This window comes from Dreissena polymorpha, chromosome 8, assembly GCF_020536995.1.
Source record: "Dreissena polymorpha isolate Duluth1 chromosome 8, UMN_Dpol_1.0, whole genome shotgun sequence".
NCBI lineage: Eukaryota > Metazoa > Mollusca > Bivalvia > Myida > Dreissenidae > Dreissena > Dreissena polymorpha.
Window position 1 is genome coordinate 19,666,270 of NC_068362.1, and position 27,758 is coordinate 19,694,027.

A 27,758-nucleotide genomic window follows, 5' to 3' on the forward strand; every position below is an offset into this window, starting at 1 on the left:
TTGAGATTTCAATATATTTTATTGACATAGTATCAATTGCTAATAAAAACATTTCTTCAAAGTATTTAAAGAGGTTTTGAACATATGGTAGAAACATTTTTAAACAACACAATAATGTACAAAGTAGTTGTTTAAAGATATGTAAAAGTATGCCAAAGTGCTTCTAATTTGTATTCAAATCTGAAGTACTATCATGTCTTTTTCTAAATGACACAAATTCCTACAACATATAATACAACAATTTTACCGTCTTATTTCAACAAGTAAATAATTTACATTACAAATAGCGAAAATAGTTCCAAGCACACTTGTTTGAGCTTCAATTATATAAACAATAATCTAAACATCAATAATTTAAACAAGATAGAATCCCCTGTTCTACTTATTTTTGTATTTAATAATCATTAATAATAGTGACTTTCAGTCCCTTGATGACAATACCAAAAGGCTGGTTAACATAATTACTGGATACCAACTTCTACAGTAAGCAGTAATTTTTCTCAGACAATGTTAAATGAATTAGCACTGAGCCATATATGTACACTCATCATTTGAAATGTGAGCTTTTTGAGAAAAAACATTGATACAGAAAATAAATTATAACATTTTCAGACACAGAGCTAAATTTCACTGAGGAAATTAGTGTAATCTGATTACAAATGAATCTACAATAAACTTTGGTTCATAACATTTATGATGATTATGTTGTTAAGCCTTAAAGTACCATTTGAACAACATCAGAGCTACAAGTAATCTCCAACAGAATAATATTGTATTAAGAAATATCATTTTAAACAAGATGCGTTTGTTAAACCCTATGTCCCCCATATATTTGACCTTTGACATTGAAGGATGACCTCGACCTTTCACCACTCAAAATGTGAAGCTCCATGAGATACACATGCATGCCAAATATCAAGTTGCAATCTTCAATATTGCAAAAGTTATGGTCAATGTTAAAGTTTGCCGCAAACAAACCAACAAACAGACATGGCAAAAACAATATGTCCCCCAGTATAGACTAGGGGAAATAAAAAGGGGAAATTATCATAATAATTTAAGAAACTTCAAAGCAAGTTAATTCCATACAGCAAACCAAATCACATTTAATGACTATTTGAAAATGTCATAGCAGCAGAATGTGTTTCTTCATAACATTTCAATCAAAATGTGACATATTGCATATATTTGTATTATATCTGTCACACTGTGCATACACATTAAACATGAAAGACACACAGTAACAACCCGTTACACTCACTACTAACTAAAAACAACATCTTTATAAAAAAAACAATGCCATAAAATAGTTTATACCCATGCCATGGATAACTAATCCATATATTGGGGTAATATTGCGCAGAAATAACCAAAACACATGATCACTCAAGTAGAAAAAATATAATTGAGAGTTGCTCAGCAAAAACAGGTTTTAATGCATGTGCAGAGGCGCCCCAGCTTTGCCAGTGCAGTAAGTCTTTTTAAGCAAAACCATTATGCATTAAACCCTGTTTTCCCAGAATGAGGCTTAATTTCTTTAAAAAACAACAACAAAGAAATACTACAGTTAACAGTGTTTATAAACTACAACATCTCATTCTCAGGATCGGGAAGCTCATCGTGAGTAGGAGTGCTGGCATTGGAGTCTATGTCCAGCATTTCTTGTGTAATCTCAACAGGTTCTGGTCTCACAGCTAGATTGGCAACACTGAGCAGAGAGAAGCTGCGAGGTGAGATACTTGTGGAGGGTCGGGACACATCCAAAGAGCCTTGGGTAAGGACACTCGGGAGGCTGGGCTCGTCATCATCATCTTGACGGGTTGGCACCTTGTCGGTTTCACTAGTCATTTCCGGAGAACATTCAAGTACATGCTTGTCCAAATATACGGTTGGTGTATTTAATGTAAGATTAACTTCGTCTGATAGGGTTTTAGATCTTTCACTTTCATTGCAATCATGAGATACTGAATGCTCATCTTCATCCGCTATATTAGGCAACATATTGTCAGTTGCTGCTTTGTTTGCTGGTGAAAGTGAATGTGACTCATGACTACCTGAAATGTCATCAGATTCCTCAGCTAAATGTTCAGTATTGACTGGGCTTTTAACTCTGTGACTATTTCCAATTTCTTGATGTGGCTTGATGGTACCCTCATTTGTGTCCATTGTTTCTTCTGTTTGTTCACACGGCACTTCAGGTGGATCAGAGTTCACAGTATCTGCTGTTTCATCATAACTGGTTGAATCAACAGCATCTCTTGTCTCCATAGGCTCCTGTTTAACATCATCAAGGAAAGGTATAGATTTTGATGGCTTAGAACTAAATGTAAGGAATGAACTAGATGAAGATATTGCGTCATTTTCAAGTTCTGTTTCCAATGGCTCCTTTTTGAAAACTGGTGGTCTATCGGCCTCATCAAGTTTAGTGTCTACTGCATAGCTAGAATGTGAGACAATATCAGATTCTAATGGTTCCTGTTTTATTGAGAAAACAGGCTCTTGTACAGAGGTAGGGCGAGATGCACTTTCGTTGTCACTCATGTCCGGCTCGGGTTTCACTGCTGCTATGATCTTCCTCTCGTCTTCGAAGGAAGCATGCTGGCCGTCCTGGGAAGATTCTTCATAGGTGAGTGTCTTGCGCACAATGAAGTCCGGCTCCACAGAGCTTGTGAGCACTGACGGACTTGGTGTGCCTTCTGATGCCTACAAGCAAGCCAGTGCAAATATGATTTGTAAGTTGGAAGGGAAAGCTTTATGCAGGAATATATTAATAAAGGACTAACTGAACTTTCATTGTCAATGTTGTAGAAAAAATAAATCACGTGAAACATATAACATCATCCTCTGGTAAGTTCAGCTCATGAACAGATGGTATATAGCTACAGAAAACTTAACAACCCCATTATAATGTATTACTGAACTCGGAAAACTAGAGTCCAACTGCTAGCCAAACAATCATTGGCAAGTGAAAGTTAATTTTGGCAGGTAGGAAATCAAGAATGTATGAAGTCAATCTTGTGAAAATTAATATGATGTGAAAAATTTGTTTGTGTTTGTTTAGTTGAATTTTCCGCAATTTAAATAGCATTTCAGTAATGTAACAGCATTCAGTCCATCAACTAGCACTTTTGCTGAGATAGTTTACCAGAACTAAGAGCACATAATTGTGCCATTTATTGACAACTGTCCTATTTCAATCAGAGATGGAAGGAAAACAGATTTCATTACCAATCCCCACACAAGTAATGTAGCCGGCCATAATTTGTAATAATGTATTATAACAAGAGCACCGCCTTGCGGGTGCAGACCGCTCATCTATTTTCTTTTTAAAGGTGAAGGGACTCTCATTTTCAATCACAAAGGAGGGAGGAGTGGAGTGAAGAGAGGTGTATAGTGTGGGGTTGTGGACATTTATTACATTATCTTCCAAAAAAGCGAAAAAAACATTTAAAAAAAAAAAAAAATCGGGGGGGGGGGGGGGGGGGGGGGGGGGTATAGTGTGAGGGTGTGGTGATAATTTGTGAGATGATCTTAAAAAAAAAAAAAAAATCAAAAAAAAAAAATTGGCGGGGGGGTGGGGTGGGGGTATAGTGTGAGGGTGTGGTGGTCATTTGTGAGATGATCTTAAAAAAAAAAAAAAAAAAAATTAGGGGGGGGGGGGGGGGGGGGAGGGCACGGGGGATGGTTTGGGTGAAGTCTATTGTGGTATGTCAGGTAAGAGTAGTTTCATCAAAGTATCAATCAAATCTAATCATAAATAAAGAAGTTATGGCAATTTTAGCAAAATTTAATAATTTGACCTTGAGAGTCAAGGTCATTCAAAGGTCAAAGTAAAATTCAAGTTGCCAGGTACAGTAACCTCATGATAGCATGTAAGTATTTGAAGTTTGAAAGCAATAGCCTTGATACTTCGAGTGGATCGAAACACAAAATTTAACCATATATTAAAAGTTACTAAGTCAAAAAAGGGCCATAATTCCGTAACAATGACAACCAGAGTTATGCAACTTGTCCTTTTACTGTACCCTTATGATAGTTTGTGAGTGTTCCAAGTATGAAAGCAATATCTATGATACTTTAGGGGTAAAGTGGACCAAAACATAAATCTTAACCAAATTTTCAATTTTCTAAGTATAAAGGGCCCATAATTCCGTCCAAATGCCAGTCAGAGTTACATAACTTTGCCTGCACCGTCCCCTTATGATAGTTCATAAATCTTGCAAGTATGAAAGCAATAGCTTTGATACTGTAGGAATAAAGTGGACCTAAACACAAAACTTAATCAAATTTTCAATTTTCTAAGTATAAAAAGGGCACATAATTCTGTCAAAATGCCAGTCAGAGTTACATTACTTTGCCTGCACAGTCCCCTTATGATAGTTAGTAAGTGTTGCAAGTATGAAAGCAATAGCTTTGATGCTTAAGGAATAAAATGGACCTAAACACAAAACTTAACCAAAATTGTCAATTTTCTAAGTATAAAAAGGGCACATAATTCTGTCAAAATGCATGCCAGAGTTATCTAACTTTGCCTGCCCAGTCCCCTCATGATAGTAAGTAAGTGTACCAAGTTTGAATGCAATAGCATTGATACTTACTGAGAAAAGTGGAACTAAACGCAAAACTTAACCAAAATTTTCAATTTTTTAAGTATAAAAAGGGCACATAATTCTGTCAAAATGCACGCCAGAGTTATCTTACTTTGCCTGCCCAGTCCCCTCATGATAGTAAGTAAGTGTACCAAGTTTGAATGCAATAGCATTGATACTTTCTGAGAAAAGTGGACCTAAACGCAAAACTTAACCGGACGCCGACGCCAACGCCGACGCCAACGCCGACGCCAAGGTGATGACAATAGCTCATAATTTTTTTTCAAAAAATAGATGAGCTAAAAATTGACATGATATTTGACATTGACCCAGGAAATGGTATTAGGACTTACGTCAGTGTGATCCTCAAAGCAGATTGGATGGTATGTTTTGTTGTTGACCTTGATGGCGTCTCGCAGCCTCCACTCCTCAACCTCCTCATCCCAGAACTGCTCAAACGGCTCATGGCAAATATTGCACATCTGTAAAACATGAACAGTTCATGGTCAACTACATGCACACCTGTAAAACACACAGAACGACTAAAACAGCTCATGGCAAATAGTGCACATATGAAACACACTTAGGGCATGGTATACTAGCATCTCTAACATGTTACAAGGTTCATTTGTTAGAAGTCACCTTTTATACATGGTAAAAAATAGTGAAATACTATAAGCTATATATTTCTTAAGATCATGTACCTATGAAGACGGTACTTCCTCAAATGTTACATTTCATGATGCAAAATATTTCACATGATTTCTTTTGAGGGGAAGAATAATTACATTCAATTTTAAACATTGTCAATGTCTTACGTTAAGGTGTGATTTTAGAAAAACCTCAGTGGAGGGAGAAACCCAATCCTTTAACCCCTTCTAAGTTCACCATAACGTTTCACTCTTAAATAGATGCAGAAAAGTATAGAACAAAGTGCAAAACTATATTTTCACTGAAAGGGAGGATATAAGCTGAAAGGAGGAGTTATCAGACCACAGTGAATGTTTTATCAACAATCTGAATGCCCACGGCCCAAAAAATCACTTACATCCTCAACATCATTGCCACTGGCCTGAGGACACTTGACCACAGTGGCCCCCTCTGGCAGAGAGAGCAGGGACAGATTGTTCCTGGCCGGCGTCTTGGTGGCATCTGGCTGCTGCTTCTCAAAGAAGTTACTCTTCTCTGAAAGTGCATGAGTTTACATTGGGCCATGAAATTGTATTTCAAGAAAGAGAAACTATAGAATAATGGACCTCTCATGCAATGATGCCATAGTGAGCTAATGGCTTTGATGTATCTCAAGTTAGATTTTTATGATCCCTTGTTATAGTTTAATCATATACACATACAATAATCTATTAACAATTGATTAACAATTAACAATTGATTGGTTCCTGAATTCTACTTTTAATAGGTGTTTAAGATAAACATACAGAAATAATTATGAAAGAACTGAAAAAATTATGTAAACCACATTACTTGAAATTCATGATTTCTGTATTGAATGAATAAACATGTACTGTGGGTCTGTTTTTTATTTTGTTTTCATACATTTTATTTTAATTAAGGATTTGTAAAATCTGGCATATTTGTAGAATTTTTTATAACGCCTGATATTATACTTTAAATAGTAAACATTAGTTGAATATTGATTTTGTGGTAGAGAAGACCCACAAAAATCCATGAATTTTTTTTTGTTTGACTAATAATATTGGTTTCACATTAAACTAATCAGGACAGAAATCGAGAATTAAATTCCATTTAATAAATGCAGGATTTTTTTTTAAAGAACACATTCTAGTTAACGAAGCTCAAAGCATTATTAATATTTTATATCGCTGTAAAAATTGGTTAAAATGTCAATGGCTAAAATGATCAACCTAAAATCATTACAGGTAAATCCGATGATTCAAATGGAAATATCCCAATTCCATCTAATTTCTGTAAATGCTCTGGTCCTCAAGTTTAACAAGGGCTGTTTGTAAAACATGCATGCCCCCCATATGGGCTGTCAGTTGTAGTGGCAGCCATTGTGTGAATACGTTTTTTGTCTGAAAATCAATAGGGGTCATCTGCGAGTCATGATCAATGTACTTATGAAGTTTCATGATCCTAGGCGTTCTTGAGTTATCATCCAGAAACCATTCGGTGGACGGACCGACGGCTGGACGAACCGACCGACATGAGCAAAACAATATACCCCCTCTTCTTCGAAGGGGGGCATAACAAACATTGTAAACAACTAACAAGAGCACCGCATAATGGGTGCCAACGCTCGGCTGCGAAAACTTGTCAGAACTTTTTTTTTTGGAGGTCACAGTGACCTTGACCTTTGACCTAGTGACCCAAAACTGAGTGTGACATGTATAACTCGTCAAGGTGCATCTACATATGAAGTTTCAAAGTTGTAGGTGGCAGCACTTTGATTTCAGAGCCAATGTTAAGGTTTGAGCACGACGCCTATGGCGGATGGCGAGCTGGCTATAACAATACCTTGGGTTTTCTCCAAAAACAGCCGAGCTAAAAATCAAGGTGACAAATGTTACAGTACCTGCTTCCTCCTCATCAACCACCTCTTCATACTGCACCCAGTCCTGAATCATGAATATAGAAATATAATTATAGCCCTGCTTTGAGAAAACTGGGCTTACTGCATGTGCATTATGTGTTTACCCTAATTAGCCTTTGCAGTCTGTACAGGCTTATCAGGAAGGACACTTCCGCCTAGACTTGATTTTCATTTAAAAGGGACTAGCTTAAAACCAAAACTTTCATTAAGCGGAATAGTCGTCCCTAATTAACCTTTGCAGACTGCACATGCTAATCTGGGAAGACACTTTACACAAATGCATTTAGCCCAGCTTTTCCATAAAGTGGCACATACAACACTTAATAACTGCAGTTTACAAAAATATGCATATCTTATTGTTGACAGATGACAAGCAATTCAATTGTGTGTCATAATCAATACATCAAAACTATGAAGTTGACTTCTACTTTCTGCTTCAAAAAATGCCATCATCATCAAAACATTGTGTTTTCTGGGATTGGTTAAGGGTTAAGAGTTAAGGGTTTCATTACTTTAAAAAAAGTTACTAAGAAAAGCAGACTATTTCAAAACATATATCGCTGTTTGAAAATGCATTAAAAATACACTTATGTCCAAAAAGCACAGGTCTTAAAGCCATGCACTTTTAAATAGTCTATCGAGCTTGCAGTGCTGGACACAGTATGATGCAATATTTCGTTCTCTCAATTTATCATCAAAGCATTGGCCCATTTTTTCAAAATTGGTTAATTGCAATGCCTATGTACAAATATCTGTCAAGTGTCCACTCTCAGATAATCACAAACTTGTACCTCCTCTCCATAAAACCACTTGCGACATCTGGTGACCTTGACCTCATCCTTCTCCTTGCGGTTCTGCCTGAAATGCCAGTCAAGGTGTTTGCGGTAGATCTTGTCAAGCTGGTCATCATCAATGTTGAACCTCTGACCACATGATGTGCACTGAACCCCACTGTACAGCCTCTGAACAGCTCCCTTGTGGAGGCTGAAAATAGTATTGCATGCTATATTTTAGACCTGGACTTATACTTAAACTACCTTATAACTTGTTAGCGCCAGAAAGGTGTACCTAAATACTATAATTCATTCCCTTGAACCTCACTCATTATTGAGTATTAATATAAGCCTTGCCCTGGGAATACATGGCTAAATGCATGTGCATTGAGTGTTGTCCCATATTAGCCTGTGCAGGTGGAAAAGGCGTATCAGAGATGACACTTTCTGCTTTTATGGTATTTTTCCTTTAAAGGAAGTCTCTTCTTAGCTAAAATCCAGTTTAAGAGGGAAGTGTTGTCCCTGATTTGCCTGTGAAGACTTCAAAGGCAAATTTGGAACATCATTTTACGCACATGCATTAAGCCAAGTTTTCCGAGGATGGTGCTCATGTTTTAGCACAGACATGTGTACATAAATACTATACTTCAATCCTTAATATCTCACTCATTATTGAATACCAATATTTTTTGCTTAAATATTTAAAAGATTGTATTAGTCAACAAGGGACAAAATAGTCACAAAACCAGGTCTTTAATTTGAAAAAAAAAGTCTGATAAAGGGAGACAATTCAAAATGTGCATTGTTACCAATTGTTCCTAGTAACCCCCCTTGTGTCAAGTTCAATCTTTTTTAGTCATGGCGACCTTGATTTCAATTTGAAACAAGAGCTGTCTCCATAGGATGACATATGCCCCCGAAAAACGCTTTGAAGTTATGAGCATTTTTCAAAACCTAAATGCAGATTTCGAAACCTAAGTTCAAGGTCAAAGGGGTCAAAATTTGTGTGCGTATGGAAAGGCTATTTCCATATACACATGCATACCAAATAGGAAGGTACTTCTTATGAGCATTTTCGAAACATAAACGCAGATTTCAAAACCAAAACGAGGACCCTAAGTTCAAGGTGAAAGGGGTCAATATTTGTGAGCGTATGGAAAGGCCTTATCCATATACACATGCAAACCAAATATGAAGGTTACATCTGAAGCAGCATAGAAGTTATGAGCATTTTTCAAAAGTGTGATGGACAGACGGACAGTGTGATAACTATATGCCCTCCTTCGGTCTGATAAAGGGAGACAATTCAAAATGTGCATTGTTACAGAACAGAACAGAACAGTTTATTTGACTTAAGCATATACAGCTCATCGTCGTTAACATACATATACAATAACAGCATGCGTTATAATTAAATACAAAATATACATCATTCGAAGGAAGATCGATTAAAAAAAGAATGAAATACAACATGTTTAAGTGAGAATGTCACATGGAAGAGGTTAATACTGGGTGACCACATACTGAAAAAACGTTGTTTAATGCTTGCAACACGTATGACATTATTATACGCTTAGAGGCTTTATGAAAGATATATAATATATAGCAAGTTTAAAGTTTTTTTGTTGGAAAATCAGCACAACGCCATTGACCATTGACAAACAAGTAAACTGATTACTGTTACTGATTGTTCCTAGTTACCCGCCTTGTGTCAAACTTAATCTATTTTTAGTCGTTGCGACCTTGAATTTGGAGATATCGATGTAATTCTTTCGCATCACACACCACCAAATGATTGTGAACAAGTGTACTGAGTAATTTTAAAATCTCACAATGAATGACATAGTTATGGCCCGGACAAGATCATTTATGGCCATTTTTGACCTTTGAACTCCAAAGTGTGACCTTGCAGATATCGACGTAATTCTTTCGCATGACACACCGTCCAATGATGATGAACAAATGTTCCAAATGATTTTAAAATCTCACAATAAACGACAGTTATGGCCTGGACAAGCTTGTTCCGCATGCCAACCGTCATTCACCAATCTAATAACCAGTTTTTTCCTTCGGAAAACTTGGTTAAAAAGGAAAGCATGCATTATTTAAAAGGATTTCTTTCAAAATCAATTTTGTAACACATTATTTGTAAAAGATTGACCAAAGAATTAAATTGTTTTCAATGTTTAATGAACAGGTCTGCTTGAAGTGTTTTCTTAACAAGTTAAGTCAACCACTGATAAGTCCAATTTTCTACATTATCAAACTTGGTAAATGTTCAACCAACTGGTTACTCAGTAAATTACCTTTTCATGGCAACCACATCAAGTTCTGTCATATCCGGAATGTCTTCAAACAGTTCTGGCTGTCTCTGAAAACAAGAAATGAAATTCGTTCCAAGACTTATATTGTGTAAACATTGAACATTAAGTGTGATTATTACCATGGAACTTCATTGGACTTTAAAACTGTGAGAAATTAAAATTTAAGGCAACAAGTTCAAAAACTTGCATAATATGGATCTGTAATTACTTAAAAAGATACCCTCCAAATTGAATTACCTACCTGTATTCAGAACTTTGCCATTCCCTTCATAAGCAAATGGCTACTGATAAGCTACCTTGGCTAAAGTTATTCCCAACTCACAAACATTCTAGGTCAAGCCACAATGCAAACAACAAACCTTCTCAGTAGCAGGCCCTGGTGCTGGTGTCTGGCAAGGCTGGGGCGCAGCCTCACTGGTGGAAGTGGTGGACTCAGCCTCCTTCTTGATGAGCCCTGTCTTCACTAAGTTGTCTAGGAGACTGTTGATGTCCACTGGCAGGGCTGGCACTGCACTGGGGGCAGCAGGGTGGGGGGCACCAAACAAAGTGGAGAACACATTGCTCAAACCACTGGGTTGACTTGAAGGACCTGTATAACAAAACAATCTTGTGTTTGCACAAATGTCAATTTAAAGGTCTGTCATACTTCTACACAACGTTCTGTAATACTAGTAGCAACTTAAAAAAACAAAACGGTCCAATCAGGGGGTTGCCACGAAAGTGAACCATCTTCCTGACTACTGTTCAATGATCAACTATCATCATTCGAAAATTACAAACATTACCACTAGGGGAGTAGCTCATGTGAATATATAAACATAAAAGTTTTTTAAATCAAATAGTTTAATTGCTGAAAACATGTTTATATACAAAAAAAAGATGAATTGCAAATCAATATCAATATGATAGCCCATTAAGAAAGCCATATTAGATAAACTTCCTTCTTTATGTTATACACACAATAATATATCATCAATCTACTAGATAAGTCTTACCAGACAAAGCGGGCCCAAGTCCTGGAATGTGGGAAGGTGTTGGCAATGTCATACTGGAAAGCGCAGGAGGCTGAATGCTTACAATCGGTGCCATAGTGGCAGCAGGCATGGAGACATTAATTCCAGGTCGCATCATTCCAGGAGGTCCCATTGGTGCCATAGGACCAGCATGTGGACGTATTGGGCCTGGCATGAGTCCAGGATGCATCATATGCCCACCAGGTGGCATCATGACTGGTGGATGCATGCTACCCAAAGGTGGCAAGATTTTCACCTCTGGAGGTTTGTTAGGAAGCTTTACCATCAGGCTATAGTTACCAAGTACAATTTCTTTAGGAGGTTCATTAAACTTCAGTTCAAACCATCTGCCGTCCACAATAATTTCATGGCATGGCCCACCTAGAGCAACATAATGATACTTGTTTCCTATGCGCAACTTAACTGCATGGTCCGTAAAGATCTGATACAGCTTTCCATCAATGAACACATCTCTTGGTGGTCCATCAAATCGTATGCCATGCAACACACCATTGATGTTCACACAAGGTTGCTGTGTATTTAATTTTAATTCACAGAGTTTGCCATCAATCAATATTGTCCTCGGTGGCGGATCAAACCTCAATTCTACTCTTTCTTCATCAAGGAACACAAACCTTGGCTCACCACCGTATTTACACATTTCATGCTTATCAATCAGAATCATCATATCTCTTCCATCAATTTGAACTTTGTGGGTTTTGGAACCAGTTTCAATATGTTTTGGTGGAGCATCAACCCTAACTTCAAACAGCTGACCATCAATCCATATATTTACAGGCTTTCCAAGATAAAAGATTTTCTCCTTTCTTCCACGGACTGTAATTTCCTTAACCCGTTCACCAAACTTGTACACTAAGTTTCCATCAATGACAACCCCTCTCTTAGCTGGGTCTGCAAAGACTTCAATGAATACATTTTTATCCCACATTATTCTCCTTGGTGGTGCACCTAGCTTAATTTCAAAGTTTCTCTTTCCAAGAACAACTTCTTCGTTTACTTGAGGTCCCATATCCTTGAAACATCTAAACCTTGGATCACCAAACCTATCCTCAAATGATTCCAACTCATTGGCACCAACTGGTTTCATATCAGGAATAACTCTGTTATCAAAGTTGGCAAATTCCATTCTTGGACCGTTTCCCCTGTGACCTATCATTCCACCTCTTTGGCCTTCCCCTATTCTGTCATCAAATCTGCCTCGACCCCGACCCCTTAATCTTTCTTGAGGATGACGCATATCGCCTGCTTGCATTTCATCTTGTCTACTTCTGTCTGGCCTTCTTTCACCATGAGGATGGAATTCTTCATGCCTTCTTTCTGCATGAGGCCCAAGTCTGTCTTCAAATAAAGGTGGTTCATCTGGACCTCTTCTTCTGTCTGCATCCCTTGGTTTGCCATGCTCACCCCAAGGTGCAGGTCGAAGATCCATATCTGGGTCTTGAAGAAGTGGCTTTTTCTTAGGACTGTGTGGATTCATAACATTTCTGTCTTCTGACTCGTCAAACCAGCGTTTGTGTGGACCAGACTTCTCATAGGGAGGTATATCATCACCACGAAGTCTGTCTGAGACTGGAGTATCCATTTGCCCAGTCCTGCTTTCCCAGTTGCCACTTTCGGGAAACTCTCGTCTGTCATTGCCATATCTTCCTCTTCCTCTGCCCCTTCGACCAAATCCACCTCTCCCTCTTTCATTCCAAGGTGCATCATGTCCCATGTCTTGCGGCCAATCACCCTCAATATCAGGTGGGAAATCACGTCTTCTATCAGGATGTTCCTCAGGGCCTTCGAATCTTCTGCCAGGAGGGCCATCCCATTCTCTGCCAATTGGTCCATCTCTTCTCATGTCAGGAGGACCGTTTCGTCTCATGTCAGGAGGACCATCTTGTCTCATTTCGAGAGGACCATCTCGTCTCATATCAGGAGGACCATCTCGTCTCATGTCAGGTGGTCCATCTCGTCTCATGTCTGAAGGCCCATCTCGTCTCATGTCAGGAGGCCCATCTCGTCTCATGTCAGGTGGTCCATCTCGTCTCATGTCAGGAGGACCATCTCGTCTCATGTCAGGTGGACCTTCCCATTCTCTGCCAAGTGGACCTTCCCATTCCCTTCCTTGTGGTCCATCTCTTCTCATGTCAGGTGGTCCATCTCTCCTTGCATCAATTGGGCCATCTCTTCTAATATTAGGTGGAAAATCTCTTCTCATTCCAGGTGGACCTTCCCATTCTCTACCATGTGGACCTTCCCATTCCCTCCCTGGTGGTCCATCTCTTCTCATGTCAGGTGGTCCATCTCTCCTTGCATCAATTGGGCCATCTCTTCTCATTCCATGTGGACCTTCCCAATCTTTTCCAGGTGGGCCATCTCTTCTCATGTCAGGTGGACCATCTTGTCTCATGTCAGGTGGGCCATCTCTTCTCATGTCAGGTGGGCCATCTTTTCTCATGTCAGGTGGGCCATCTCTTCTCATGTCAGGTGGGCCATCTCTTCTCATGTCAGGTGGCCCATCGCGTCTCATGTCTGGTTGGCCATCTCTTCTAAAGTCAGGTAGGCCATCTCGTCTCAAGTCAGGTGGGCCATCTCGTCTCAAGTCAGGTGGGCCATCTCGTCTCATGTCAGGTGGGCCATCTCGTCGCATGTCAGGTGGTCCATCTCTTCTCATACCATGTGGCACTTCCCATTCCCTTCCTGGTGGACCATCTCTTCTCATTTCAAGTGGCCCATCTCTTCTCATATCTGGTGGGCCATCACTTGAAATCCTGTGTCTACCTTCCCATTCCCTACCTGTTGGTCCATCCCTTCTTATGTCAAGGTTAGGTGGACCATCAATTCTCATTCCAGGTGGGCCATCATGCCAGTGGTCCATTGGACCATCTAGTCTCAAATCAGGTGGACCATCTGGTATATTGAATCGTCCTTCATACCTTTTATTAATTGGCCCCTCTAACCTCAAGTCAGACGGACCACCTTGCTCGAAGTCACTTCTGAAATTTTTGTCTTCAGCATCAGGCAATCGTTGTTGTATATCATCAACATCTTCATACGGCTTGTGTCTGAATTTGCTAGTTCTCTCTTCATACTCCCTTTTTTCAGGCACATCCGCTCTTACAGAAATATTTCTATGAGCGAACCCATCTGTGTCAGGTTTCTGAACTGCATCATCAATTTTAGATTTGCCATTGTCTGGCAGATCTCTCGGATGGACAACTTCTTGTCTATCTGCAGACCCTTGACCTCTGAAGTCAAGTGCAGGAGCCTCTGGATACAAGTTACTAAGCCCCTTCATGGGTTCATCGTCAGAAGCCTTTCTATCAAGAGACTTTTTGGGAATTCTGAACTTATCTAGTGGACGATCAGGGGATCTGATTTCTCTTTTATTTTGATCAGATGGTGTCTCACTTGCAATGCTACTCTCTGACTCTGTTCTGACAGCATCGGACGCCTGGAGGAATTCGCTAGAGAGACGCCGGTCTTCCTGTTGTTGCAGTTGGCGTATTTGCACAAGCTGGTTCAATTGGCTGATAAGTTCTTGATGCTGTTCTTGTGTTATCTTGCCTTCAGTCAGTCTTTTGTGAGCCTATCAAATAAGATTTTAATAATACTTGCATACAGCTTTCGTTTAAAGAAGTCATATTAAAGTACATATTTTAAGATACTGAAGTTCATTTAGCAGAGAATTAAATAATTGTTGTTGTTGCTCAATAATTTTAGCAACCGCATTAACAAATGTATCTGGAAAAGCTTTCTTCAGTAGGGAGGAATAAAACGCTCACTTTCCAGCCGTATCAGTAAAAAAGTAATTAGCTTTTATTTCATATTAAAATTCGCTTTGTATCTCGACTTTACACCCAGCCAAGTTTCTTAGTGGAGCCTTAATTAGGTCATCCCGCTAAGAAATTTCGCACAGAGTAAAGTCGAGATATAGAGCGAATATTACTACTGAATAAACGCAAGTAACTGTCTTTCTAAAATGGCTGGAAAGCGGGCGGATTTAAACAAATAATACAAGTTATTGAAGGGTAAAAAATGGCGAAAAATACAGGCCTCTGCATGGACGTCGCCATTTTCATAATCATGCAATTACCCCCTCTTAATATGTAGCACATATTTATTATAGAAATAAAGATGTAAGACTTCCGCATTTTGTAATGCATGGTTATTGCATGTGAAAAGTTTAAGCCAACAGGAACAATTCATGCAAATGTTAATGTTTTAGATTTAAGTGCAAGAGTACTTTGTCAGACAAGTTTTCATCTACAGACCTCAACCATGAATCTAGTTTACCCAGCTCTACCTTTATGCAGTGTATAACTTAGAATTTACACACATCAGCCATGGTGAAAACCAAACAATAGAAACTGTTCCTTCTCCTGAACCACTTCTTTTTTTTGTTATAGATTATACCTGTAACAGTATCTCGGAGTGTTGACCAGCAGATATCTCTATTGTGGGTGAAGTTTGTTCTGGCTCTAGCTGTCCAACACGGAAATCTATGTCTTCAGGCTCTACCAGGCCTCTACAATCAAATTCTAGCTGTTTATAATTACGCGATTTTTTTATTACCAAGCTTATTTAAAGAGTATTATTAATTGTATTTCTATTCATTCATCACATTTTATTTCACTCATTCATATATTGAACCTGGAGCCATTTCTTAAACATGCGTGCATGAGCCATATAAAAACCAGTCCATTAATACTTGCTTAGTTATTGTTACATGTTTGTTATAAAAATATCGGTAATTTAATTACTGATTATCAAGAGTAGGGAAACACACCTAGATGGTTTTGGATGAACAACCGATTCTCGTCTCATTTTCTTTCGAGTTATATCTTCGGCAAACATGTCAGACCTATCGGCTTTGTATTGGTCCCAGGATTTACTACTGGGAGACTTCAGTGGCAATTGCTGGCTACGAAAATCCTCATCTTCGCCACCAAATAGATCACTACAAATGTTTAATTAACGAGGAAATCAGAAGTCCTTAATCTCATGTAATGCTCTTAGAATGTCATGTTCAACTACACAAGTATATGAATCAGATGGAAAACGTCAAAAGATGCTTATCAAGGATTATAAACAAAATTACATATAATAAAAAAATTTGACAATTAGCTTCAAATTTGTGCTTAAATTCCCTGCCAGTTGATTTTTCAGTGCTTTTCTATGACAGGGGTTTTTTTCCACTTTTTGGGAAGATAGCCCATGGCTTTGGAATTGGGAATTTTATCGGCATTTTCATGAAATTGGGAAAATAAATTCATTAGCCTTTTTTTCCACACGAAAAGTCCACTGATTAGGGAAATACTAAATTTGATTTAACTCTTTATAATCATTCAAATTAAAAAAAATAATCATATAATACTTTGTTAGATGTAATTGAATTAAAATTGAGATACAATACACATAAGACTTATTTCTAAATTTTTTTATTTTTTTTTGCAATTGGGTATTTTTTGCCACATTTTGGGAAAAAAGTATACTTTTTGGGATTGGGAACATAGCCGAATTTCGGCTATAAAATCGGGCCAAAAAAAACCCTGTATGATCATACTTGATGCTTCTTAAACTTCAGCTCACTACATGTATATGGACTTCGGCATTTTAATACAAATAAGTATTGAGTATAACGCATAAAGACATGATTTCTGTCAAGTAATCACTTGTTAAAGTAACATGTTCTCAACCCATAGATGCACAAGAAAGAGAGAAAAGCAAAAAACAACACGGGATTTGCACATCTGCACAATTTTCTTTTTATGCACGACATACACCGTACCCTCAGACTTGTACGTTTTGCAATATTGTTAGAAATATAAAGAAAACATGCCAAACATGTACTAATCTCAGCAAAAAACTGCAAACAAAGATGTAACTATATGTCTACTAGCCACATGTAGACTTGAAGTCTACATGTGGCTTGTAGACATATAGTTACATTACTTGGTATAAACCACATGCCAAACATTAAAACAATAAATAAAGACCAAGTGAATATATACAATATGATGCAAATTCTTTCAATGACTAGATTATAAAATGCAAAATATATAAGAATTTCCCTTCACTATAATGCTTGTACATACAGCAAACTTTGCTAAGGCAATATACCTGATATCATCTTCAATTTCTAACTTGACTTCATTTTTATCAAAATCCATAGGAGGATGTGCAGATTCGCCTTTCTCTGCATCAAATTCTTCTGGAAAGTTTTCTTCTGGCATGTTTCCATCAGAAAAATATTCAGAATCACTAGACACATTATCTAGTTTTATCTTCTTTGCGCTGCTCTTGATTTCATCCAGTTCTTTACTTCTTGCCCTTTTCTCATGATCCTTTCCCTGACCTTTATGCACAGACTTATCATCACTAACAACTTCAGTTTTTATTTTTGTATCAGATTTACTTGCCTTGGCCAGAAAGACAACATTGCTGCTACTAGTTCTTTTTGAGACATCTGACTTTGGCGAGACCTTTCTAGGTACTGGTCCTGGGTCAGACTTTCTGGTTTTCGATGAAGGCCTTGAGGTTTCATCTGTAATCCTGGACTTGTTTGACTTGCCAGATGATTGGGGTTTTGCCTCAGTTTCTTTGGTTTCTACACCTGAACTGTGTCTTGGACTCTCCTTTGAGGAATGCTGTTGGGGAGAGCTCCTACGATGTGGCAACACGTCCCTTTCCCTACTCGCTCCATCACTTTTCTTCTCAAAAACTGAATCCTTGGTGCGGCCATAATCCTTAGGTCTATTGTCAGTTTTTGTTTGCTTTGTTTGGGAGGTGTCTTTAAGTTTGGTTTCAGACTTGCTTTCTCTTTCTTTAGAAACACTTCTCGATTTGCTTCGCTGAGAATCACTTGAACTTTTATGTACAAATGAATGTGAGTGTGTTGATTTATTGCTTTCTGCTTTTTTACTTTTAGATGACTCAATCTTTGTTTCTGAAACCCTTGAAATGGTTTGATGCGAACTTGAACCATCTAAATTTTGATCAGTAAATGAATTGGGTATATCTTGACTTTGTTTTCTGGGATCTCTTGACTTATTTGAATTTTCAATGGGTGATTTTTTAGATTGTTTAATGTGTGATGAATACTTTTCACGAAAGTTTGCACTTGTCCATTTCACACTAGATGAACTAGATTTACTATCAGGTTCAATCAACTCATTTTGTTCATAACCTTTAGATACAGTTTCTTCACGTTTTGAATTACTACTGACAGGCTTAAGTCTCTGTTTATTTTGGTCCATAGAGCTTGGGTCTGAATGCTGACTATATTGCTTTCTAGGATCATGATTCTGTCTAAATTCTTGACCACTCGATCTGCTACTAGCGTCAGAGTCATTGTCATCACTAAATTTCGCAGGCTCAGGGGAATACACCTCACCCTTAAATGACTGGCCTGTTTGACTAGGAGCTGAAAATGGCGGCCATGGCCCTCGGCCCTGTGTGAAGGGATGCCCATGACCATGGCCATGAATGTGACCTAATGTATGAGCAGTCCCAACATGACCTGGATAATGAAATACATCAGTAACAGGTCCATGACCGTGACCTTCAGGATATGCTGTGAATGAAGCACTTTGCTGAATGCCAGGACCAGCTGGCACACTAGAGATGGTAATGGTAGCAGAAGAAGGGGGTGACTGTATAGGCCCTATTTGTGGACCGGAGGAATGGGACCCGCTTTCTGAGGCCTTGCTTAGTCTAGGGTCACGAAGTCTGGGATCAGTGGGTCGCTGCCGAGGGTCCCTGAGTGGCGCTGATTCTGGTAGGTCAACCACCTGAGGTAATGGAAGGCCTGCGGCTTTAGTCGGCTGGAAACAGAATGCATAGTATCAGCTTAATATTGCTAAAGTGTTGAAAACAACAACAAATCCTCTTACAACAAAATCTGTTCTTCAGTTGTATTTTTAATTACTGTAGCACTCTGAACAACAACAAGAAGTATGTAAATACAGAAACTTCCTAACATATTGCCACATATTAGAATGAAAGTGACCAATTAAATGTGTTAAAAAAGCAAGACAGCTTTTAAAATACTTGGTAGGGCTTTGGCTATATGAAAACCTGAAATAACTAGAGCTTTGTCATAGACGTGACTAATACCCCCACATGCCGCATTGACACATAATATTTTGCATGTCGTCTTCACAAAAAACAGCGGACAACATGCTCAATTTTTAAAACGCACTAAGTGACCCCTTGACCTAGTTTTTGACCCAGAAAAGCCCATGTTCTAACTTGGTCTTAAGATCATCTCCATAAAACTTCTGACCAAGTTTGGTGAAGATCAGATGTAAACTACTGGAATTAGAGAGTGGACACCATGCTGAATGTTAAAAAACGCACTAAGTGACCATGTGACCTAGTTTTAGGGCCGGAATGGCCCATGTTCAAACTTGTCCTAGAGATCATTTAGATAAAACTTGTGACCAAGTTTGGTGAGGATTGGATCAAAACTACTTGAATTAGAGAGCAGACAACATGGTGAGGTTTAAAATGCACTAAGGTACCCTGTGACCTAGTTTTTGACCCGGCATGACCCATATTCAAACTTGACCTAGACATCATCTACAGGGTTGTCATTATGATTGTAAACAAAGGATCATTTTGGAATAGCAACCGATTCGGCCGGGAGTTCAGGGGGGGCAAAGACCCCCCCCCCGACCGAAAACGAATTTTAGACATTTTAGGAACAAAATACTGCTATTCTCAGAGCATAATAAGTTCAAATGAGGTCTAAAAAGAATAGAAAATTTTCACATTTTTAGTATACTGTATAATGTAAAAACATATTATATTGATAAATCTTTGCATGTTCCGATTCTATCCATTACCCGATAATCCAGTATTATTACAATTTCTTTTTTTTTCAAAACCAAATTACGGTCAATATTGACGATGAATGTTGTCCGCCATTTAACGCAAGTGCATATACGAATTTAATTGTGGGATTGGGGAATTCCCATTGAACATGCGTGAATCACGTGACGCGATTTGAGAGCACTGAGTTGAGAGCATTGTGAACCGTTTATATTAAGTAATTACGACAAATCAACGACTCGATCTAAACTGTAACATGTACCTCCTTTCAGAAAAGTTTGGAAAGTGAAAGTGAATATCTGAGAATAAAAACGCGTCTTTCTTTAAATTTTACAGAGTAGATCAACTTTTCATTCCGGATCGTGATATAACTTGTCAGGTCATTCAAAGATCTATAGGTCTTTGGGTCATTCATGCATGTAGACCTATATGTATGCATAGTTAGCAATCCCAAAACACGTTATTTACCTACTTATTACATTATGTGTTATGACCATTTGTATAACAAAATCAATTATTTAATTGAAGTTATCCGAAATATTTTCAGATTTCATTATTCACGGAAAATTAAAGATTTCATTATTCACGGAAAATTAAGAAAATTCTAGCAACAGAGACACATATATCTCGTGTTTTTCATGTACAGATGAAAATCATGCATTAATTAGACTTCATGTATAACATCACGTCATTTTACCTCAGGGAGAGCGCAGACTTTAATATTTAGATGCTGAATAACAACTGCGTAGCTCAGAGGTCGCTAATATCTATTATTTTGGTAGAAAATCGAAGAGCATTTTTTAATATGTGGAAACTTTTTCTCTTACTAAAAAAAAACTAGTTAATTACGCTCTACAGTGCTACATTCGTTGAGATACGGTCAGTAATAATCTGTGAAATGTACAGCTATTTGATACAGTTTCACGTGGGGTCGGCGTGTATTCGGCTGCCTGAGCGCTGATTGGTTGACGTGCTTACCAAGAAGAATTTGATCGACAGCTGAGAAAATCAATATTGGCCACTCGCTGAGAAATTAATTGAAAACAGTAGCTCTTAGGCGGAGTTAACGGACTGACTGAATGACCGGGCGTCGCTCTACTATACTACGGTTATTCCTTGTCAATTATTGTTGGTTTGCGTGATAAAAACTTCCGATCACAATTTTAAAGATTCGGCAAAAACAACCGATTTTCTGACGATTTTAACCGATGAATTCAATCGGCAATCGGTTAATAATGACAACCCTGATCTAGATACAACTTCTGACCAAGTTTGGGGAAGATTGGATGAAAACTACTTGAATTAGAGAGCAGACAACGGTGTGATGTTTAAAACGCACTAAGTGACCTCGTGACCTTGTTTTTGACCCGGCATGACCCATATTCAAACTTGCCCTAGACATTATCAAGATAAAACTCTGACCAAGTTTGGTGAAGATCGGATGAAAACTACTTGAACAAGAGAGGACACCATGCTGAATGTTAAAAAACGCACTAAGTGACCCTTTGACGTAGTTTTTTTCCCGGCAAGGCCCATGTTCGAACTTGGCCTTAAGATCATCTAGATAAACTTCTGACCAAGTTTGGTGAAGATCAGATGAAAACTACTTGAATTAGAGAGCGGACAACAGGCTGAATGTTTAAAACGCACTAAGTTACCCAAGTGACCTAGTTTTTGACCCAGCAAGGCCCATGTTCGAACTTGGCCTAGGCATCATGTAGATACAACTTCTGACCAAGTTTGGTGAAGATCGGATGAAAACTACTTAAATTAGAGAGCGGACACTTAATACGGACCAAAAGACAGACCGACCGACAAGTTCATCCCTATATACCCCCCTAAACTTCGTTTGTGGGGGTATAATAAGTTAACAAATGCCGAGTTTACAGTACCAGCATTTTCTTCTGTTTAAGCTTTTCTGCAGCTTCCGCCAGCTCCAATTCAAGACGAGCTTCCTGAAGTTTCAGCAGCTCCTGTTGCTTGGCAATCAGCTTTTGACGCATCTCGGCTTCTTCCATTTCAGCATCCAACTCAGGTGAAGACTGCATTTCTGGTGATGATCGCTCACCTTCACTGCTCTGGAATTAAGACCAAGCAAAATTAAATATAACATGAACAACATGAAAATATATTCAATCTACTATGTCTAATTAAACATTAATTCATATCAATAAACATTATTCCATAACAATATGTAAAACTTAAGTTTGAAACTATACCCAAACATCTATAAATAATTTGAATTCATAACTTTTCAACACAAGTGCTCTTTTCTTACCCCTTGCAGGAATTTTGGGTTAACATGAATGCTGGCCTTCTCAGGAGTGGCTGTTATTGGCCAGGCTGGATCCAGCAGGCTTTTTATTTTCACGTCAATCATGTATAGCTTCTGGTTAGGCAGCATTACAGACCATGTTTGACGTAGTTTGTACATCGATGCCCTGGTTTTCTCATCCACCTTTTACATAAAAGAATTGTTAGTTACAGTATAAAGAATATAATTAAATATATAACAAGACTATTGTCAATCAATAGAAGTCCCTTACGGGCTCCACCATTGTCAGAAATTCCACCATTTTCAGAATTTTTTATATATTTGTTGCCATAGCAACCAGAATTTTTGACGTAAGAACAAAATGAAATGACATGCATAATGTCCATATTGTCATATATCCATGTTTCAAGTTTCATGAAAAAATATTAAGATCTTTAAAAGTTATCGCAGGATCCAGAAAACCACCATTTTCAGCAGTATTTCTAGTCTATTTGTTGCCATAGCAACCAGAATTCTTGACATAGGAACGAAATGAAATGACGTGCATACTCTCCATATTGCCATCTATCCATGTTTCAAGTTTCATGAAAAAATATGAAGAACTTATCGCAGGATCCAGAAAATTGTGACGGACTGACCGATTGACCAACACACGGAGCGCAAACCACAAGTCCCCTCCGGTAAAAAACCGGTAGCGGACTAATTATATACAGCAAATGCTTTGCAACCTGCTATCTGATTGGACTTGACTGCAAGCAATCTGCATTTCAGCAATGTTCAAGTCTGCCTTTTTACACTTGGAAGGCCTCTTAAAGGGGCCTTTTCACAGATTTTGGCATGTTCTGAAGTTATTCATTAAATGCTTTCTATTGATAAATGTAAACATTTGATCGTAAAAGCTGCAGTAAAAAATTAAATTAAAAAAGGAAAAAAACTTTGCCTGGAGCAGGTTTCGAACCAATGACCCCTGGAGTCCTGCCGAGGTCCTGAAGTAAAAACGCTTTTACCCTCTCGGCTATTCTGCCGAATATACATAGATGACGTATTTTATACGTTATAAAAGCAATCTTCCTAGTGTCACAAAATTTAACGACAACAACAGAACTCTCCAAATTATTCAATCGTTTCGCGTTGCAACGCTTTATATTTTTTTGGTTTTAAAACCGTCAAAAGATGCATATAATGGCTATGTTAGACCATGGTAAATGTTCAGTAATACTGTTTCCTCACAAATATCACAATTAAAACGAAAATTTGCGAATCTGAAACAACTTTTTTCAATTTTGTCAATTTACCAAAACGTGAAAAGATCCCTTTAAGGATTTGATATCGTTGAAATAGCACCCATTTTCAAGAAGTTCAGATCCTTCTATGGCAGCAACTAGCCAGCGCTGTCTAAAGATTCTAACCACCTCATTTATCAACAATATGCATTCCAAGTAACTAGTGGGCCATAGCTATCAAAGGAACAAAGCATCTTAATGAGCAGTTAAGAGTGATAAAAATGTATCTAAAATTAAAATGTTCTCACTTTGTCGTTACAACATTTATTCTAAGAAAGTTTCATTATTTTGCAAGAAGTGTCACATTCAGTTTGTTCCCAAGCTTAATTTTCAGTTAATCGTGTTCTCAACCCTTTGTGACATAGTTGCTAACTGTGCCAATGTTTTTTTTACAAAAAGGCATGAAGATAGGAAATTACTGTTGCCTGTTAGTCTAGTGTTACAAGGCTATTGTTGTGACGGACAACAAACAAAATCTGATCACATCAGCTAATCATGAGCACATGCTCAGGTGAGCTAGAAACAACATGCACACAATTGCATATCTAACCTGCTCAAACACCGTGGTAAATGTATTCACGATATTCTTGGTAAACAATGATTTGTAGCTTGTGGTTCCCAAATTCTTCATGATTGAATCCATCAAATATAGAACTGGTAGCTTTTTCTCCGGTTTACACTATGAAAATACAAGAATAGTTACATGCATACAAAGCAAAGCCAAATACTGCTTTTCTCAGCCATGTTCAATTGAACACTTGTCCCCTCTGAAGTTTTCAGGACCCAGTCCCGGCTTTCTGAAATGCTTTCAATACAAACATTGTACACAAAACAAATTTTATCATCAATGCTTACTTACATGTAGAAATGGGTTTATTTCCTACTTCTACTCTGGTAACCATTGGCAAAAAATGCTTAAATTTTAGAGTGTGAGAACTTAATGTTATTTTGTGTCCATGAACTTACCAGCAAATGTCATTATGTCAACAATGCATTTTGTTCCATCTTCAACATACCATTGAATACATGAATTAACCAAACATAGTGTACACAGGATATTTAATTTTTATTCAAACAATACTTACCATCAAACTTACCATTTGTTTTTTTCTTCTTACATTTACCTTGAAGCAAATGAAAAAGATTAAATCATGTTCATACCTCAATTTTATATTTGTAATGGGTAAATCAATTATCAATTATCAGATTGTGCCTTCTCCTCTGCTCCTTGAGAGAGATATTCAGTATAAATGTATCCTAGATTGTTCCCTTTTAGAACACTTTTTTACAGGCAATCGTTATTGCTGATGTATTTTTATGGTCTGTCCATGTTCTTAGTTTCAATTGAATACATTAACTAACATTAATGTCTTAAAGCAACTTTTGCCTTCAGATATGCCGACTACACAGTAAAGAATTGAAGATGAAGTAATCCATAGTACATTTCATGCTAGCATTCTTTTCAAATGTGTGTTCTCGTCATTTTCCTGTTGCACATGAAATTGATGGTAAACCATACTCATCTCAGGGCTCAACATTAACCTAAAAACCAGTACTTCGAAAATCTAATTGCCCTTAACGTAAAGCTACTTACCCAAACATGAAATATCACATTAACTGTAAACCTCATATTGTTTAATAATGATAAAAATGATACACCACAAAACCTTTTTTTTTATTTTTGCACATTTAACAATATGATTACAGCAATTAGTCTAATTAAAATCTAAATTAAATGCTCTTTGATCTTTTTGGCACTTGCCTGGGAGGACAACTAGATTATAAAATAACATGCCCGAACCCATTTTTTACTTGCCAGGGGCAATAGGACAACCATTAATGTTGAGCCCTGCATCTGCATGTTTCTGGTAGAATGAGAAACTCTTTTCAAAAGTACAATAATCTACTATTCTGGTCCAGTTGGAATCATACTGACAATGAAACTGTAGCGATGTATTGTGAGACGGCAAACTTATCTTGCGCAATTTTACTTTATATTACAATTTCACAATTAATTCAAATACGAATCAATCTAACGGTAGTGCATCACTTTCATACCCGTGTTGTCTGTCATATGAATATTAATTGCAAATGTTCAGATTGTCAGGTACTTCTTAATACGTCCAACTAATACATAATTTGTAAAAATTCAACACCAATGTTTTGTCAAGTATAGCATTTTGTGTACTATCAATAGAAACAAAAATTAAAATTTTCTAAATCTTAATGACGTGGTTTTCAAGTAAGTCCTTTATATAACACTGGTGCCAATGGTCTGGAAGCATCTAAATTGATACTGGCCCCAACTCAAATGTGCTGGCCAATCAAGAACATGTAAGTACTTGACCAGAAATGTTAACAATCCATGAAGGCCTGTATTCCATATTTTTTTATGGAAATCCACCAATTTTAATATCATAATTAAAAGAATGGTTTCATAAAGATTTGACTTTAGCATTAAATAACAAAATCCCTATAAATAGTACTTCAAAAAGAATCAATTGACAAAACATGTGAGGAATTTTCTGTAACGTGCGAATGGACTCTTTTCTACAGTCTTTCAAGCTAGTGTTTTGGCCAAGCAAGCCCTTATTCATATGGTATTGATATGTATTTTTTAAGCCCACCTACATCAAATCGGGAATCTGAGCAAGTCTGGATGCAAAATTACCTGAAATTACTTGTGGGCTTTTTACTATTTTTAATCACTTGAGATAGCGCATGTATTCCATCAGCCATATTAAATTGATGGTTTATCCGGCACAGATAATTTTCGACCAAGAAAACAAGATGTGCGCCCTTGTGTGGTTTTCTTGGTAATTTTTATCTTTGCTTAGTACCATTAAGCATCAAATGGTGTTATGATGTGTCTAATGGAAGTTGTAAGGATAACAAACTTCATAACAGCCTAATTCAAATAATGAATGAAAATATTTATTTGCTGCTTTTATTTTCATACGTTAACAACAAGAAAACATGAAAAATAATAACAAAATATTAACAAACATGTAAACATATGTCACGTGTAACTGGAGCCTCACTTTGACAAATGTCATATGACGTTTACTACGTGGTAAATAATTTAAGCAATTTACTCAAAATATATTACTTATCATTAGCAAAAATATCATTCAAACAGAAAAAACCTTAGCGAGATGCTCTTCAATAACAGAAACGATCTCTGGAGCGTGGTGTTCATGGTCTTCTGCCAACATGGTCAGCATGTTGATCAACGGCTTGCTGTTGAAATTCAGGTCTTTCAAAGACGACTTGTATTCGTCGACGTCCTCCTGTGATAGCGACATTTTGACCACTGTTTTAGTCTTTCACTAACGGCTGGGTATCAATGATAATATTGTTGTCATTATGGTGAAAAAAGTTGAATTTTCAACTCATTTTCCTTCCGTTGCATTTTCCAGCTTCAATGTCGGCGTTGACGTCACAACCTTGAAAGCTTGAAAGCTATGCGCTGATTGGATAAGCCTACGCGACTCTGTAAAAACACTAATCACGTGACGGGTTACCAGAGATCGGTCAGGCTATTTTCGAATCCGGGTCCGTTCGCCCTAATTTCTGTTCGCCCTAAATCCTGTTCGCCCTAAAACCTGTTCGCCCTGGGTCCGTTCGCTCTAAATTGTATTATCAAAGCAGGGAAGCAATAAATAAAACGAAATTTGGTATCTTTTATAACATTTTAATATATAAATGACAATTTAAGCTACAAACTTGCCTATATGTGTGAAAAAACAAGAAGGTGCTCTTTAACGTGTAAGCGTGTTTGTAACAAAGCCGTCGAATGCCAGTAATTTTCTCTTATTGTTTAGTTATTTAAAAACGTAAATGATTTATATATCATTCACGTTCCATAAATACATCAGTTCTCTTTGTATATACATATGGAGCCTGCTTTCTGCGGACGATATATACAAATTTCATGAACTTACAATGACATCGGCAAATTTCACTGACAATACGGCTTTAATTGCTTAAAATATAGTTCTGTTATAATTAATTAATAATAATCTTATTACTTAATGTATTTATTATAATTGAGCATTTTCTTTGAGAACAATTTCTACACAATTTAA

The 27,758-nt window shown here is 37.5% G+C and overlaps 1 protein-coding gene across 10 annotated transcripts; it reads right to left on the bottom strand.

Moving 5' to 3' along the window:
* On the bottom strand, positions 1-27,153 carry LOC127840322 (uncharacterized). 10 transcript variants are annotated; one of them, XM_052368718.1, is made up of 17 exons: positions 26,817-27,153; positions 24,221-24,349; positions 22,391-22,570; positions 22,005-22,190; positions 17,401-19,103; positions 16,067-16,237; positions 15,694-15,805; positions 13,861-14,866; positions 13,741-13,788; positions 11,254-13,668; positions 10,618-10,847; positions 10,241-10,305; positions 7,953-8,145; positions 7,144-7,186; positions 5,638-5,774; positions 4,943-5,071; positions 1-2,703 (listed from the first exon to the last, which is right to left on the bottom strand). In XM_052368718.1, exons 1-17 carry the CDS (start codon positions 26,973-26,975, stop codon positions 1,585-1,587), a joined length of 8,025 nt encoding a protein of 2,674 aa, XP_052224678.1. In that variant the 5' UTR covers positions 26,976-27,153; the 3' UTR covers positions 1-1,584. The 10 variants fall into 10 exon arrangements, with proteins under 10 accessions (XP_052224678.1, XP_052224676.1, XP_052224675.1 ...); XM_052368716.1 differs by having other exon boundaries at positions 11,254-13,692; XM_052368715.1 differs by having other exon boundaries at positions 11,254-13,692; positions 13,837-14,866.
* Positions 27,154-27,758: the final 605 nt, after the last annotated feature.